The sequence below is a fragment of the Meriones unguiculatus genome, chromosome 9 (assembly GCF_030254825.1).
Source record: "Meriones unguiculatus strain TT.TT164.6M chromosome 9, Bangor_MerUng_6.1, whole genome shotgun sequence".
Classification (NCBI taxonomy): domain Eukaryota; kingdom Metazoa; phylum Chordata; class Mammalia; order Rodentia; family Muridae; genus Meriones; species Meriones unguiculatus.
The window spans coordinates 74,388,500-74,405,922 of record NC_083357.1 but is presented as its reverse complement, the minus strand read 5'-3'; the positions used below and the strand labels follow the sequence as shown (position 1 = coordinate 74,405,922).

At 39.9% G+C, this 17,423-nt stretch overlaps 1 protein-coding gene across 5 annotated transcripts in view; it reads right to left on the bottom strand.

The window, feature by feature from the left end:
* The window catches only part of Epsti1 (epithelial stromal interaction 1), an 89,027-nt gene that overhangs the window by 49,499 nt on the left and 22,105 nt on the right, over positions 1–17,423 (bottom strand). For all 5 annotated transcript variants that reach the window (XM_021655697.2, XM_021655698.2, XM_060391475.1 and 2 more), the window contains exons 4-6: positions 14,528–14,601; positions 13,695–13,778; positions 5,433–5,506 (exon numbers count right to left, since the gene is read on the bottom strand). In XM_021655697.2, the coding sequence (XP_021511372.1) occupies positions 5,433–5,506; positions 13,695–13,778; positions 14,528–14,601 (232 nt within the window). The remainder of the gene's footprint in view (positions 1–5,432; positions 5,507–13,694; positions 13,779–14,527; positions 14,602–17,423) is intronic.

Here is a 17,423-nt window from a genome sequence, read left to right as displayed (position 1 = left end):
GACAGATCATAAACAACACTTATCTTCTCTATCCTCAGATCAACTACAAGATTAACCAGGGTTGGACCTAGGGAGTGGGGGGTGTTACTTATATTTGATCACTGGAGAAAACACTAGGCTTATTTTTCCAGCCTTTCTTTTGCACACTTTAGACCAAATTTAGGACTTAGTAGAAAGAACTAGAAGTCAACTTTGATGAAGTTTGGCAAGGGCTGCCCTGCCCTCTCCAATAGTTTCCATCTCAAGCACCCATGTTGTCCCATCACCCACCTACCCTGACATTTCTGACCCTTGTGGTGCTCTATACCCTCAAGTTATCTATTTTCAAAATTTCCCACATTTGGGAACCTAAATTTGGTTGCATTACTTATGGTCTCTATGACTTTGGAAATTTTCAACTACCCAAGGCTCTATCTATAAAGGAGAAAAAGAATGCATCTCTAGTAAATCTAACCAACAATTAAACATTTAAAAAAAATACTTAATGTAATGGCTCAGTGTCCATTGTGGAGCCTGACATTCCATTTCTCAACTACATAGCAACATCTTACTGCTTTGATTTGAACGAGCTGAGCACTTAGTGCTTTTTTTAGATGACACAAACACATGATCTCTTAGAGTAAATAATCACTAGAAATGAATTGCAAGTTTTAAATATTTAAAACATAGCCAGTTTATACGATTCCAGAAAAATCTTCAAAGAACACTATTTTTCCTAATAACAGCATGCAAATTGCCTGACCCCAGCCTACTCTCACTATCACTGTCTAATAGGCTCAAAACCCAAACATAGCTTGGTATGGCTGTACACACCTTCAATCCAAGTACTCAGGGAGGCAGAGGTTGGCAGTTCTTGGTGAGTTCAAGACCAGCTTGACCTATATAGCAAATTCTAGGACAACCAGGGCTGTAATAGTGAGATCCTCTCTCTCTCTCTCTCTCTCTCTCACACACACACACACACACAAAAACATACCTAAGTCCATCTTAAAATTTTAAAATTCATCAAAAAAAACAACCCATACATTTAGAAGAATAAAAGCACATAATTATAAAAATGACAACACTCCCAGAATGAATTATCATTAAAACTTAACCTGAACAGAACACCAACAGCACAGGCTCTAAGATCAACAATCAATAAATGAGACCTCATGAAACTGAAAAGCTTCTGTAAAGCATAGGACACTGTCGTCCGAACAAAATGACAGCCTACAGACTGGGAAAGGATCTTCATCAACCATATATCTGACACTGACAGAGGAATAATATGCAGAATATATAAAGAACTCAAGAAGTTAACAGTAAAAAATCAAGTAACCCAATTAAAAAAATGGGGTACAGAGCTAAATCTAAAGAGGACTATCAAATGGCAGAGAAAGACTGCTCAACATCCCTAGTCATCAGAGAAACGCAACTCAAAACAACCCTGAGATTTCACCTTACACCCATCAGAATGGCTACAATCAAAAACTCAAGTAAGAACACATGCTGGAGAGGTTGTGGAGAAAGGGAAACCCTTCTCAACTGCTGATGGGAATGTAAACGTGTACAACCACTCTGGAAATCAATCTGGCGCTTTCTCAAGATCCAGCTATACCACTCCTAGGCATATATCTGAAACATGCTCAAGTATACAAGAAGGACATTTGCTCAACCATGTTTGTAGCAGCTTTATTTGTAATAGCCAGAACCTGGAAACAACCTGATGTCCCTCAACAGAGAAATGGATACAGAAATTGTGGTACATTTACACAATGGAATACTACTCAGCAATATTAAAAACAAGGAAATCATGAAATTTGCAGGCAAATGGTGGGATCTAGAAAAGATCATCCTGAGTGAGTTATCCCAGAAGCAGAAAGATACATATGTCATATACTCACTTATAAATGGATATTAGATATATAATATAGGATAAACATACTAAAATCTGTACACCTAAAGAAGCTAAGCAAGGAGGAGGACCCTGGGTAAGATGATCAATCCTCATGCAGAAAGGCAAAGGGGATGGACATCAGAAGAAGGAGAAAACAGGAATCAGGACAGGAGCCTACCACAGAGGGCCATTGAAAGACTTTACTGAGAAAGGTATCAAAGAAGATGCTGAGACTCATAGCCAAACTTTGGACAGAGTACAGTGAATCTTATTAAAGAAGGGGGAGATAGAAAGACCTGGAGGGGACAGGAGCTCCACAAGGAGAGCAACAGATCAAAAAATTCTGGGCTCAGTAGTCTTTTCTGAGACTGACACTCTAACCAAAGATCATTCATGTAGATAACCTAGAACCCCTACACAGATGTAGTCCATGATAGCTCAGTCTCCAAGTGGGTTCCCTAGTAATGGGAACTGGGACTGTCTCTGACATGAACTCAGTGGCTGGCTTTTTGATCACCAACCCCTGAGCGGGGAGCAGCCTTACCTGGCCACAGAAGAAGACAATACAGCCAGTCCTGATGAGACCTAATAGGCTAGGGTCAGAGGGAGGGGAGGAGGACCAATCAGTGGACTTGGGGAGGGGCATAGGGGAGAGACAAGGGCAGGAGAGTGGGGTTGGGAGGGGATGAGGGAGGGAGCTGCAGTGGGGACACAAAGTGAATAAACTGTAATTTATAAAAATATAGATAAAATTTTTAAAAGTGAAAAAAAAACAAAATATACTGGAGTCAGCAGATTATTAGACTAGGAAAGGAGGACTTGAAGTTGGGAAATGGGTAGCAAGATGGAGGCAGACCTGGGAAAAATTAAGGGGGTGAGTTGGAATTAATATGACCAAAATATATTATGTGAAATTCTCGAAATATGAATAAAGATGTTTTTAAAGAACGAAAGGAAAAGAAACCTAGAAAAAAACGAAAATATTGATATTTATGCTATTCAATGTTCTAAATAAGTTAAATCAACACAGTATCTTTTTGCTATTAAAAACGAAGTCTTATTCAGTCTTTCAGAGCCAAGCATTCTTTTGTACCATCAGCTGATAGGAAAGCACCCACATACACACATACCAAGAAAAAAATATCACATTTGAATTTTTATAGGCCCTAAATAGAGACTGAAAGTAATAGTGAGAACTACTATGCCAAGGTTAAAGGCCCATTTCTACCCTCAGCTTTCAGGTTCGAGGATCCTAGAACTAATTCTGAGTTGTGAAATTGGAGTCTGTCCCCAGCCAGAGTGGTAAACTTAATGCATCGTTAATCGGGGCTGCTCTCAGCCGCCAAGTGATATAGTCACAGCCGTTCGGTTTTTAAGGGAAGACAGTGCAGCAGAAGTGCATTGCAGAGGTCTTTTCATAAAAGCCATCCCGTGTGCTCCATCTGCACGTGCAATCTGCTTGTGTGTTTTCAGCCAGCTTGCATGGGCAGATTAATGCGCACAATTAGAAAGCAACCTCACAGGCATTCAATAAACGGCCTTCATTATTACACTCAGGAGAGTGCCTTTGGTTGTCAATAAAAGCCTAGTTTTCTGCCTGTTAGCTAAATAATTGACAACACTAAAAATAATCAGAAGTAAATGAACGGAGTCAGGAACAAGGTGTGAAGAAAGAACACATTAGGATGCTCGGGGGGTACCTAGGGTGGCCGCCATGCGCCCTGTCTCCGTTTCGCCAGCAGCTGGATTTACAGTCCGCTCAAGTCCGCGGCTGCCCTTCTCGACAGCAAAAACACATTGTTCCTGGTCGGCTGTTTGCACCACACATCACCGCATGTTGAAACTGGCGAGGTATCGACTCATTTGAAAGAACTGCTTATTTGGTTCCTAGGTTGTGTTCCCTTGCCTGACAGCTTCAAGAGACTCTCGTTTGGCTGTGGGAGGCAGATGGTCTGATGGGTTTGGTGGAATCTTTGCACTGTTAGGATTCTAACAGCGTTGCTAGACTTTTTTTTTTTTTCACCTGCTAAAAACTGGTTCTAAGAAAGTGCAATAAAGACTTTTCTATAGAGGATCCGCCTTTTTAAAGAAGTTCCTCTAATATTTTCAGCTATAGTATGGCCACTCATTTCATCAGCTATTGGTCTCTTAATTTCAAAAGTAATTCAAAACATAATGTTCTTAAAAGAAAAAAAAATCCTTACATATCTATACTTTTTGTGTTTCTCAATAGGCTTTAAAAATCAATTTGAGATACTTCTTGGGTTTTTTTTTAGCCAACTTCCCTTTTTTCCTGCCTAACGGGGACTTTCATGATAAGCAGGAGAGAGAGCAGGAGTAAAATGTGCATGTAATTGAATTCCCGAGTGAAGTGGCTGACAGCAAAGCCTTCTTTTCTTCTTTACAGAATAAGGGTGATTGATCTTTAGCATTTAGTAAAACACAAACTCAAGAAGCTGGGGTACTTTAAAAAGAGAGGAAGCTGGGTAGAACAGCCTCCCACCTTTGAAAACTCCAGGAATTTCTCCTCCTACACCTTGCTCTGTCTCAAACTCAAAAGAAGAACTCAACTTCCCCCGCCCTGACCTTAACTTAGTGAAGAGCAATGCACAGGATTTGGGAATTTTTCTATTCTTGCTGCTGAGCCTGAACACTACTTGACAGAGGCAGACTGAGCCCGGTGCTCCGAGAGAATGCTAGACTTAGGGAGGAGGCACACTCTTAAATGTCTTATTCACGAGCAGCTCAATGTCTGAGCGATCCCCAGATCTAGGAAAAAGGGACAGGAGGGTTTAATGGTTAGCTCAAGAGCAGAGCTGAGCAATGGAGCTGAGATTTGGAAGCCCTGTCTGCTTGGTTCTAACTCTGCGTTTAGAATTACATCTTAATTATTAAATTATAACTGTGATTGTGCTACTATTATGAATTTTAATGTAAATATCTGATATGCAGGATATCTCATATGCAACCTCCCCCCAAAGGGTTTGTGACCTACAGGTTGAGAACCACTGCTCTAAAGGCTACGACAGAGTAGATTTTCTGCATTAGCAACAATGGTATTAGCATATAAAGTATTATTATTCAGGAATCATACTAGAAAAATTGCCTTGGTTTATAACTATCAATTTTGAGTGACAGAAATAAGTAATGAATGATATCTTAATTCTTGGCTAGAAAACAATCGTAAAACAGGTCAGTAGATAAATACTACTTAGTTTAAACATTGCTTGTATATTTCACCTCAAACATCATCCTCCTTACAGCAATACCCTAGGGATCAGCACAGTCAGAAGAACCCAAAAATCCAATTTATTTATAGGGAGAAATTCCTCCAATTTAGTCGGATTATTGCTCCTCAGTTGACCACTGGAGAATACTTTGATAAGCATGAGTGTCTTGGTCTCAGATTCCCTGAGATGGTAGAGTTCAGTTACATGATTAATATAGTGCCAACAATTCAACACCCAATGTTTGAAAAGTTGTCATTTCCCTAGAGCTGGAAATCTAAACAATAAGCCTGTAAGGAAACAAAGTTTTGAGGGCACAAACTTACGACTGATGATGCTCTCGAAATGTGTCTCTTCTGATGTTTTCTTGAAGTTGCTTTTTCTCCTCTAGTTTATTACTCTGAAATTGAAAATATCAAAATGTGACCTGTTATGGAAGATTGAGTAGAATCACCATGTTTAAGTTCTCCCAAGCCCTTGTGTTCTACTGGCTCTGGAAATCCCAAGACAGTCTCTCCCCTCATAACACAAAAGCACTACACCAAAGGCCCCAAGATCCTTCCAGAGCTCCCCTCTCACAACCTGACTGGCTAAATTGCAGAATAACAATTTCTCAATTTTATTTCCGCCCAAATGACAGCAACGTTTATTTTTAAGCTAGTGAGTTTGTGAAACACGTGATGCAAACAGTACACTCCCTACCAAGCATGCTAAATTAAAAATAATAATGCATGGTTAAATAGTCCATAAAAAACGTGTGTCTGTGTCACACATTTGACCAAAATATTCAGGGGAAGGTTTTTAATAACCCAACCCAACTCCCTTCTGATTTAGACACTTAGAGCAGTTGAGAAGCTGTGTGGCATATGTCTGAAAGAAGCTATCCACTGGAGTAGAAAAGAGTTCTTTTTTTAATTAGTTGTCTTGAGAACCTTCAGAAATGTGACTTCATATTTGATATCACTGTCACCATGGCTCTGGCACATTTTAACTTGATTTAAATCAAAACCACTTGCTTTTTTGCTTGCTGTAACCCTGCTGTCATTTTTTTAAACATGCCTAAAAAAATAGATAATATTCTTCAACAAAAGTAAATTTTAATAAAAAGTAGAAGCAAGTCCTATAACACAGGAGAAAACTGGAGTTTTAAAGGGGTCCAAAGGAGAAACAGCTGAGTTTAATAATTTAAAAAAAAATTCAGATTTGCTCAAAAAAGTCTGTGAAAGAGAATATTCAGAATCGTTACTTTTAAGCTGTGATGTGAGTCTGGCTCCATTGTTTAAGGATGAGAAGCTTTCCCATTTTCAAAGGCAAAATAGATGTTTTCCAATCTATTTTTCCATCTATGTTTTCCAACAACAAAACCTATAGTAACTATTCTAGGGTCCAGGGAATCAATTATGCAGCTAGCAATTCGACTGTTAATGAACAGGATTCTAGTTATAACCAATAGTGAGCCCAAATATGCTGAATTGTGATGAGCTCTCTACATCCCTGGGGTGGAGGCATCATCAAGCAGAATGTAAACAGAATTTATTGATTAAATCAAGGTCAGGAATCTCCTTAGCAGACAGGAAGAAAGTCACACAAGCATCTAGAAACAAAAGTGGATTTCCTTCTTTGAGGTCAGAAATTGAGAAAACCATTTTTTAATCTCTTCACTGGTAGATTCCAACTCATAACATAACACAATATCTTCATTTAACCACTGAAGGTCTATTAATCCCTCAGCAAAAGCCAATGAGTAAGTATTCTGTAAAATGGAGGCATGTTTGAGGACTTGTACCCGTCTACCAATGTAGGCACAGATTTTTTTAATTAAATTTTTATTTTTTATATTATTTACAGTTTATTCACTTTGTATTTCAGCTGTAGCCCCCTCCCACATCCCCTCCCAATCCCACCCTCATTTCCTCCCATGCCCCTCTCCAAGTCCACAGATAGGGGAGGTCCTCCTCCCCTTCCATCTGACCCTAGCTTATCCCGTCTCATCAGGACTGGCTGCATTGTCCTCCTCTGTGGCCTGGCAAGGTTGCTCCCCCATCCAGGGGAGGCAGTCAAAGAGCTAGCCACTGAGTTCATGTCAGAGACAGTCCCTGTTCCTGGGTAAGATGATCAGTCTCACTCAGAAAGGCAAATGGGACGAACATTGGAAGAAGGAGAAAACAGGGAACAGGACAGGAGCTTACCACGGAGGGCCTCTGAAAGACTCTACCCAGCATTGTATCAAAGCAGATGCTGAGACTCATAACCAAACTTTGTGCAGAGTGCAGGGAATCTTATGGAAGAAGGGGGAGATAGTAAGACATGGAGAGGACAGGAGATCCACAAGGATAGCAACAGAACCAAAATATCTGGGCACAGGGGTCTTTTCTGAGGCTGATACTCTAACCAAGGACCATTCATGGAGATAACCTAGAACCCCTGCACAGATGTAGCCCATGGCAGCTCAGTCTCCAAATGGGTTTCCTAGTAAGGGGAGTAGGCACAGATTTTTGTATCAGTCCAAATACTTAGATTTAGTCAGGTCATCCAAACAAATTTGCACAAATACAAATGCTGAAGGAAATTGTATCAGTGGTAGTGGCCTGCTAAGTTAGCCAGGCCACTACCACTGATTGGGGGACCTGAATAATATCACTGAACCATATATATTCAATTAACACTTAGCCAATGTCCTAATATATGATTGCTTTATATTTATTATATGAACAGAGATGCACCACCCTGTAAAAGCTATAGACAAGAGAGCAATGAAGCAATTGATGTTAAATATGCCAAAGTGAAATAATAACAGTTTCCGAAGAAGACCCAGAGAAGGGTGAAATTTGAAGTAATGAAGTGTGAAGATTTTTTTTTTTTTTACTTGTTGGTTTCATTTAGTTTGTTGTTGTTTTGAGGTTTCAACTTTATGTTTGAAACAGCCCAGAAACCGTGTGTTCCTCCCTCGTCCTCATTCTTCAGCCATCTTCTAACTCTACCTTTGTTCTCGCCTGGCAGCTGTGCTCTGCTTCCAACCTCAGACTTGTCATCCTCCTGCCTCAGCCTCCAAATGAGACCTGGTATTAGCATTTCTGAGGAGGAGCAATTGGGCTCTTTTCAGAAGGGTGTGAGATTTCAGACATGTGCTCTCGGGGGTTTACTAGGGATGTTTTTAAATCCGTAACTAGCACAGCTGTGGTTTACAGTAGGACAAAACTTCATGGTTAGCAGATAGATACTGGCTAATTTAAAACACATCTATCAGAAAACTCTGTTATCTTCTTTCGCGCGGGGGTCCTGTGTTGCCCCAGTTGACCTCAAATTTCCTTGTCTTCCTTGCTTTATTTCCCAAGCACTGGGATTACAGGCACACACCACATGCCCTCCTTAGGAGAAATTATTAAACTCTTTAAGAATTTTAAGACATTTAAGGAACATGGTAGACAGCATACTTCTCTAACGTAATATCTTACCACTACCTCTAAGACATTTTGTTAACTGGGTTATAAGGGCTTGCTTTATGTATGTACACTCAGTGCAATAAAAAAAAAACACTATATGATTTCATGGTTTTATAATTTGAATAGTCAGCCATAATGGTCTCCTTTTTCTTTCACATTGGAAAAGAAAATTCCTTTGAAAGCTTCTTGAAACTTAGACAAAAAAAAAAAATCTTTTTTTTTTTTCAACAGATTCTGTTACAAGGATGACTTCAACATTCTGGGACTCATGATGTCATCAACATACATGGCATTTTTAATGGTTAAAAAGCTAGGAATTGAAGTTTCCATTATTTTTTTTCTGTTGAGAATAACATTGTTCATCTTGGCTACATCTATACCGTAAAAATACTAGAGACAGAAAACAAGCTTAGCATACAAAGAAACAAGTAAAGAAAAGATCTCAAGCCGTTTATTTCCTTGATCTGATGGGCACAATATCGGTGCTATTTAAAGCAAAAGCTCTCTCTTGTTCAAGTGATAATTAAAATCAGTCCATAAACTCACATTTCAAATGAAAGACTAAAGAGAAACCTTTCAAGGAATTGACCATGAAGCTTGGAGTAGAGGAGTTGAAAGTAGATGCGAGTACAGTGATATAATTTGTTAGGATGAGAAAATTAAGTAAAAGGCTATACTGAGCAAGGACACAAGAATGCAGAAAAGAAAAAGGAGGGGTGCTTAACCAAGGAAACAACAGGGTCCCTAAAGGGATTAGAGAGGGCAGGAGACAGTGAATGCAGATGGACCAATTCCAGCATGGCAGCAGAGAGAGACACTTTCTTATTCCTCTTAAGATGGGCTTGAAGATACATGGAACAAAGAGCTAGACATGGCAATGTATACCTACAGCCAAGCAACCCAGAAGCCGAGGCAGAAAAGTCAACAGTGCAAAGCTAGCTTGCACTGTATAGTAAGAGTATCAAAGAAGGAAAGAAAGAAAGAAGAAAGGAGAGAGAAGAGGAGGAGGAGGAGAGATTGAGAAAGGAAAGGAGAGAGAAGAGGGAGAGAAGGAGGGAGGGAGGGAAAAAGAAAAGTAACAAAGCAAGGTAACAAAAAAAATACGTTCAAAGCCTAATGGCTTTTATTTCTATAAAATAGTAGAGGATGTCCTATTCTGAAAATGAAAGAAAGTGAGCAAAGATCTTGATGATCAAGGCCTAGACTACAAAGGAAAACTACTGGACACTGGTCAATGTTAAAATTTTAGTTGAACTAGAAGCCTAGAAATTCGGCATGGCCAAGAGTGTCAGGTGTGTTTTTTCTTCCGCAGTTTCACCAATGTGTGTTTAACAGAAGTGAAATCATTGACCCTATTTAATAACAGTAAGCCTTTCTTTGCCTTCCCTGCGAGAAGCTGACAGGATAAATCAAATGAAAGAATATTTGAGTACTTCTTTATACTTGTAATTAGGGTAGGGCACCTTTACTAAAAGCTGAGAGCTGGGGCTGGGCTTGCTGGTATGTGCCTTAAATTCTAGCACCTGGAGGGCAGAGGTAACCTGGTCTATATGGTGACCAGGTCAGTTAGGGCAGTATAGTGAAACCCTGTCTCAAAACAACAAACAAACAAAGAGCTAAGAACTAGTTATTGAGCTGAGGATTTTGCATATCCATCCTTTAGTTCTTCCATCCTTATTATTGCACCCATTTCATAATTAAGGCAAGTGGATCCCAGGGAAGCTAAGGGCCCATAGTCTTTAATGCCTGTGTGCCAGAGATAAAATTCTCATTCCAACACCATGGGATTAATTAATGAAAGCCCACTGTACTTCAACATCCAAAGATTTAATGCTTATACCAATGCCACTTCAAAGTGCAGGGTGTAAAAACCTTCTTTCTTAGACACCTGGTGTGACTTGAGAGTTTACAGAATTTTAAATATTTTCCAGTTCATACAATGCTCAAATAATTTCATGAATGTTGATGTTTGTCCTTACAGCCATTAGTCCTTGCTACTACTTGCCTTATAGAACTAGAAAGTAACAAGTATGATGCCCTAAGAATATGTATATGAATGCATTTGCATCTAATATGCATAATTTATACTCTACTGGTTTGTTTCTACAGCACTGAACAGCATTCAAATGAACAATGTTTCTTGGGGTCTATAAAAAACAAAATGACTTCATTTGCTACAAGCAACTTTGGTAGCCACAGCTTAAGGAACAGGAAAAGGCATTAGATGCCACTGGAATCTTGAGCTGTTTTGAATACTTTCCAAAGTTATGACGATAGAAGGAGATTGGAAAAATGAGGAAAAGACGTAGCATTGTAAACTATTTCAAACATAAATAGGAGGCAGAGTAAAATGAAATCAATGGGTAGGGAAGGTCTTTACCATAGAGGTGGGAGGTTTTTGTTTTTCAGGTTTATGAGTACTGTGGAAGTATGGAAAAATCAAATGATTATTTCATCAATATGATTATGAGTAGAATATGATGGACGTTTAGTCTCGGAACGTTCAATTTAGCTGACAAGCTTATTGTAGTGACCTATGAAAACCTATTACTGTAATTTAGATGTGAAGCAGCCCTTTGAAGACTGACATATGGAATGCTTGGTCCCCACAGCAAGCAGTGGTCACCCTTGAGGCTTTTAGGGAGTTGCTGGCCAGTGCACGCTCTGATTTAATACATCCATCCACTGATGTATTAACAGGCAATAAGAAAGACCTCTTTAGGGTATCCCGGGGATTGGCCAGACTCCTGGGTAGCACTAGGTGCTTGGCTCTGCATTGGCTCAGACTTCCTGGGAAATAACCATCACCAGGGGAGGAGGGTGGAGTTTTGTGAGCTGGTGTCCATGCATGCATTTGCTGTGCATTTTAAAGACTGAGTGCTCCATAAGCATAGTCATTATCACTTCTCCCGGCCATTATCACACTGGCAATGTGGAATATGTCACTTCTAGATAGCTAATATCCACTTTTCTGTCTGACACAAGCGACTAAATGGGCGTTCGTAGGCATGAACAGCAGCAGGCTCCTATTCAACAGAAAGGACTGGTCCTGGGAGAGTGACAGCCAATCAGCCAGATAAATCAAGTCCCACTTAAATTAATACTCCACAAATTTTCATGTGCACAGAAACACATTTTCATGTGCACAGAAATCAGTGTAGGATGCAGTTTGCAATGGGCTCCAGAGAGCCTGCAAAGCAGCAAATCCCAGGAAATGCCAATTCTGCCCATTCCCCTCCTAGTGGGAAAGGCTAGAGAGCTGATCCTTCTCAATCACATTCAGATTTATATTATATTTATCAGTTTAGAAAAGCTAATCCAGTTCATGTTTTGGCGTCTAAAGATTGCTATGCCTCTATAGCTCTGCTTTAACACTCTGCTTTCACTGAGTGTTAAAGAACAGAATTGCACCCACACATTAAGAAGGCGTGTTACTGAGCATACAGAAATGAAGTGTAAATAACACACAAGCCAGCCAATTATAGGAACTAAATGACACCAAACATGACTTAGGTGAGAGTTTGCAATAACCACAAGAAAAACATTCTCTAGGTTCTCTTAGCCTTTCCTGATGTTGTTTCCCTTGGTCCCACTTGACACATAGGCACACTATGTATGATGTGCTCTTCCTGCTACAATCACAGACCAAAGCTCCAGCTTTTCAGGTGGGAGAGAAGAAGAGAAAGAGATAAACAAAAGCTTGGTAAAGACAGAAGTATATGTGAAAGAGGTAGAGAAGAGGTAGTTTCGATAAAGATCTTTTGTATAAGAGATAGACAACTGGTAGTGGATTGCTGGATCAAAATTTGTAAATTACCTATGCTTTTTATTTGGCATTTTATTACAGTTTGGATGTGCAAATCCAGGCTTGCCACCTCCTGAATCACTATGGCAACAAGTTACTCTTAGACTTGGGAGATGGTACCAGCAGAAACATTTTACAGGAAAAGTTCTGAGAAAGTTGGGAGACTGCCCAAGGTCATACAAAAATGGCACATACTTTCCAAGAAACTAGACTGTTCCCAGGCAAGCAGAGAATTCCTACAGAGAGGAGGAAACAGTGTTCCATAAGCCACAAGTGCAGCTTTCTTAACTCCAACTGCTAAAAACATCTCTTTATGGCTAGCTGTGATGGTGCACACCTTTAATTCTAGCACTCAAGAGGCAGAGGCAGCTAATGTCTGTGTGTTCTAGGCTAGACAGGTGAGACTTTGTTTCAAAATAAATAAGTAAGTAAGTAAATAAATAAATAAATGAATGAATAGATCTATTGCTTAAAATGGGATTTAAATTTTGAATACTTAATCTTTAAAAGGAAACAGGAGAGAAGAGAAGAAATAGAAGAAAATAGAAAGAGAGAAAGTATGGGAGAGAGAGAAGAAAGGGAGGGAGGGAGGAAGAGGAGAGAGAAACTAACCGAGGGAGAGGAACAGGAAGAGGGAGAGGGAGAGAGAAACAAGCAGAATACAGGGACAGGAGTTCTGCTTCTAAGAGGCATCTATAATAGGTGTCACACGCAGTGCTCAGAACAGTAAGTCAATTCCCTGCTCTCATACCTTCAACACTAAGCCTTACTTCCTGTTAGGCTTGTGGAAGGGGAGGGCTAAACATCTCCCATTGTTTCTTGTTCTATAGCAAATGAACCCCTCACAAGAGATTTTCCCCAAGCTCCGGATGCTACATCAAAACTAAAGCATAACTGTCCAGATGAAAGAGGCTGGCATCACTGATACGAAAGGCCAGCGCATGCTCTTTTAGTGCTTAAGAAAGCCATGTTCACCTTCATCACACTCACCCTGGAAAACTCTGTATCTTGATACAAATATGACAATGGCCCACTGAGTGCCACTGCTCCTTGTTGCTTTGCCTTTTGGCCAGCCGACCACATAGCTAAGAGGTGAGATAGTTGGTGTGGTGACTCAGAAACCCAGCTCCAGTAGGTTTGGGATATGAAACCCAGCTCTTCTCACCACGTCTGTGGACCGCTGGGCACCATTTCTTTCCTCTCTCTGTCATGATTGGGTAAGAGGCACCTTCTCAGATTACAGTGGGGGTTAAATGAGTAGTGACTGGACAGTGTCTCCAGGAGAACCTGACAGCTGGCCCTCAGCGAACATCAGCCAACCTCCCCCTCCACCCGCTTACCTTCTCCCTCTGGATTGCTTTCATTTTTTGGAGCTCAGCTTCCTCAGCTTCCTTCCTGATTCGAATAGATTCTTCTCTCTTTAGCTAAATTGTATTGAGATTACAGACAAAAAAAGAAAACAGTTACCATTTTTCAGTCTGAACTTCTGGAACACAAAATTATGATGAAAGGCAAATTACAGTATTGTTTGTGTTATACCTCACCATGATTATAGGTTACTGCTCTAAGCCACTTAGAGAATGGCCAGACTGCATCTCCTGACTGAGAAATCTGTGTTTCTTCATGGGTATCTATCTAATCTATCTATCTATCTATCTATCTATCTATCTATCTATCTATCTATCTATCTCTATCTTGCTCACTTACTTGTTCACTCTTTTTCACTCTCTTGCTCTGTGTGTGTGTGTGTGTCCATCCATACTTGCACAAGGGAGAAAGAGCAGATATTATTCCTCATATAAAACTCACAGTATTTATTGTAGAAATGACTAGTTATCTTAAATCATTTTGTATTTTATTACTAGCTTGGAATAAACAAAACCATGTTCTGCAAGTGAAAACACAGTAATCTTAAACTATAATTAATATATACCTAATTTAAAAGGCCATCTTTAATCAAAGGTCATGATGCTTAGCACATGTGTCTTGGGTAAAAATTCTAGATATTTTCTTCTTTACTTTTCACTTCCTGGCAACTATTATTTTGAGAATTACATTTTGCAATTGATTTGAAGGTTTTATATTTTCAGTCACGGTGTTATTTCATGGTTATGTGGAAATGTTGGTACTGAAATTTGTTGCCAAAATTAAACTGGAAGAAATGGATTCTGACCTTTTGCTGGTATTTAGATCGCATCTGTTGGAGCTGTTGTTTCTGCCTGACTTCAGATTCAGACTGGCTTCCCCCTAATGAAAATAAATAAATAAATAAATAGATAAATAAATAATAAGCCATGAAGGTAAAGCGGGAGTACTAAGCTGAAATGCCAGCTGTTGAGGACTAATTAACGCATGGTAAGTCTGCAGTGTGGGTTTAACTTTTTCATACCCCTAGACATCAGAACACAGCCGGTCACCTTCAAGAGTTCTCAAAGAGCAGCAGTCGCTGTAACTGATGAATGAAAAGATGAGACCTTGTTCTTTAAAGGATGATAGCACTAGGGTTTTTAATCAGTAAACATTAAAGTTTCCCCCTAGACTGAAACCATACCTGAAAGGCAACTCTAGACATGAAGCAATACTGCCTGTGCTAAGAATTCTGGAACATTCCTCCTGCTTACGCATGACCATTTCTTACCCCAATAAGGCAATGGTCAATGATGCTTCAATTGCTTTCCTTCTCCTACCTCTACTACCCTGTGTTCAAGCAGTGAACCTCCTCAGACCCTCAGGATTCTTGATACTACAGACGTATGTACTCTTTATAACCCACTTTTTCTTTCCTAACATTTTTATTAGTTCTTTGAGCATTTGATGCAATGTGTTGTGATCACATTTATCTCCTCTCCTCAAACTCTTCTCAGATCCATCCCTCTTCCCTACCTGCCCAACATTGTACCCTGCTTATTTTTTTTTTTAATCCTTCAAAACCAGTTTGTTTTGCCCAAATATTCTTGGATGTGTGGTCTTCCCTAGAAAAACATTTAACTATCAAGGACTGCACACTTAGAAAAAAATATTCTCTCTCTCTCTCTCTCTCTCTCTCTCTCTCTCTCTCTCTCTCTCACAGTTGCTAATAGCTCCATGATTAGGGGTAAATTTGTTGTGTACCCAACTCCCCTCTCCATACTGAGATGGGTCTGGCTTGAGCTTACACGGATTTTGTACATGCTTTCTTCACCACTTTGAGTTTCTTTTTCATGTAGCTATCCACAGACTTCTTTCTGTCTCATCTTCTACAATGACTCCCGAGCCTTGGTAGGAGTGCAAGGAAAAAGTGCTCTGAAAGCATTTATCCAGGTCTTTTAAAGTATAGTAACTGTTAATCCGTGGCATTTACTATTGTATTTTTTTTTTATTTGAGACAATAACAAAGACTTACAATGATGTGTTTGCTCCCGCTTTTAAACTGAAATTATCTGAGGCCAGAAAGCTTCAGTTAGTGATTCCTCAGAGTTTATACAAGCTTGGTATTCACATTAAAAGGACTCCTTTCTTAGGCTAGAGAAATGGCTCAGCAGTTAAGTGCACTGCCTATTCCGTCAGAGGATTCCAGTTCTGTTCTAAGCCACCACATCACAGCTACCAACTGCCTGTAACTCTAATTCCAGGAGATCTGACCCCCTCCTTCTGACCTCACAGGAATTACATGCTTGCTTTGGTACACAACCATGCACGCACACAAAATACCCATACACATACAATAAAGATAAATAAATGTTCTTTTTTTAAAAAAAGAAAGACTCCTTTGTGATAATTCCCTGGTGCTTTGGTTACTAAAAGTGTCATCTCTCTTAAAGAGTCGCTGTCAGGAAAGTTACATAAAAACAGCTTGCATTTACTGAGGTTTTTATGATTGATTTGATAAAGACACTAACTGTGGTTTTCTTCTGAGCTACACAAGGCTGGTTTGGTTTAGACCCTTCTGTTGCTGTTAGGGAAGACAGAAAGGAAGCAGGAACAATAAAGCTTTACAGCTATTGTCACAGCTACTCTCTTATATCCTCAACAACCATTCCAATATTTTAAGTGCTAGAGATAAGAAATTATGAGTTTAAAAAAAATGGACAGAACCAAATGTCTACATGTTTCTCTCTCTCTTTTTTTAATTTCAAAACTAACTTTAAGGGCCAATACATTTTATAATTTGCTTTGGTAAACCAACTGTTCCTCCAACAAAAGACACACATACACAGTGACTGTTCCTGAATCTGTCACACAGCAGACAGGAAAAAAATGAGATGTTCCTGGTTTTCTTCCAAGACTGCAAAATGATAGGTACTGGCTTCTCCAGATCCCCCACTGAGGTGGTACCCAGTCTCTGGAGAAAGATTGGGAAGGAAGAACTAAAAACAAGTTTGTAGAATCTGCTCTAGAAACTCCCTTCAGTCTGTAAAAGAACTTGCATGACGGAAGTCGAAAGCTGAGGAAGGATATCTCCCAAAGTTCCAATTCCTCCGTGCTTGTATTTGGGAAAGAGAGGCTTCATATCGAGATGATGGAGAGGTTTAATTAAGACCACCCTCAGCATGCACTCCTAGTTGCATAGGAGATGCTGAGGACATCTGACGCCTAAGGCATGAGTCTGGAGTCAGATGGGTCCTCAGGAAGATGTGGCTGATGCTGGCGCAGAGTTGCAAACCTGCAATCCTAGTACTAGGAAGACAGAGGCAGTTCATGGGGTATAGGCTAGCCTGGACTGGGAGACCTCATCTCAGAAAAGAAAGTGGCTGCATCATGTATGGCCTGGCTTCCTGAGTTGGAAGGGAAGAAAGATGCAACAGAGCTGTCTGTACTTCTCATGAGGATCTCTTGAAAGAATACACATCTACAGCAACCCTGGAGGTGACCAAGTCTGGCCTACAGGTACCTAAGACTGAGTACTGATTTCTGAAATGAGATGGTCTCAAAAGACATAGAGAAGGAAATCCTGGGGAAGACTGCTTGAGAGGACCTGTGAAAGGGGAATTGGACTGTATCCGTCAAGTCTGGCTTATTCAGCTAACGGTGAAATACGTGGACTGACAGCCACGGTTCTATTTCTTTCCTTCATTAAAGATTTCCAAATC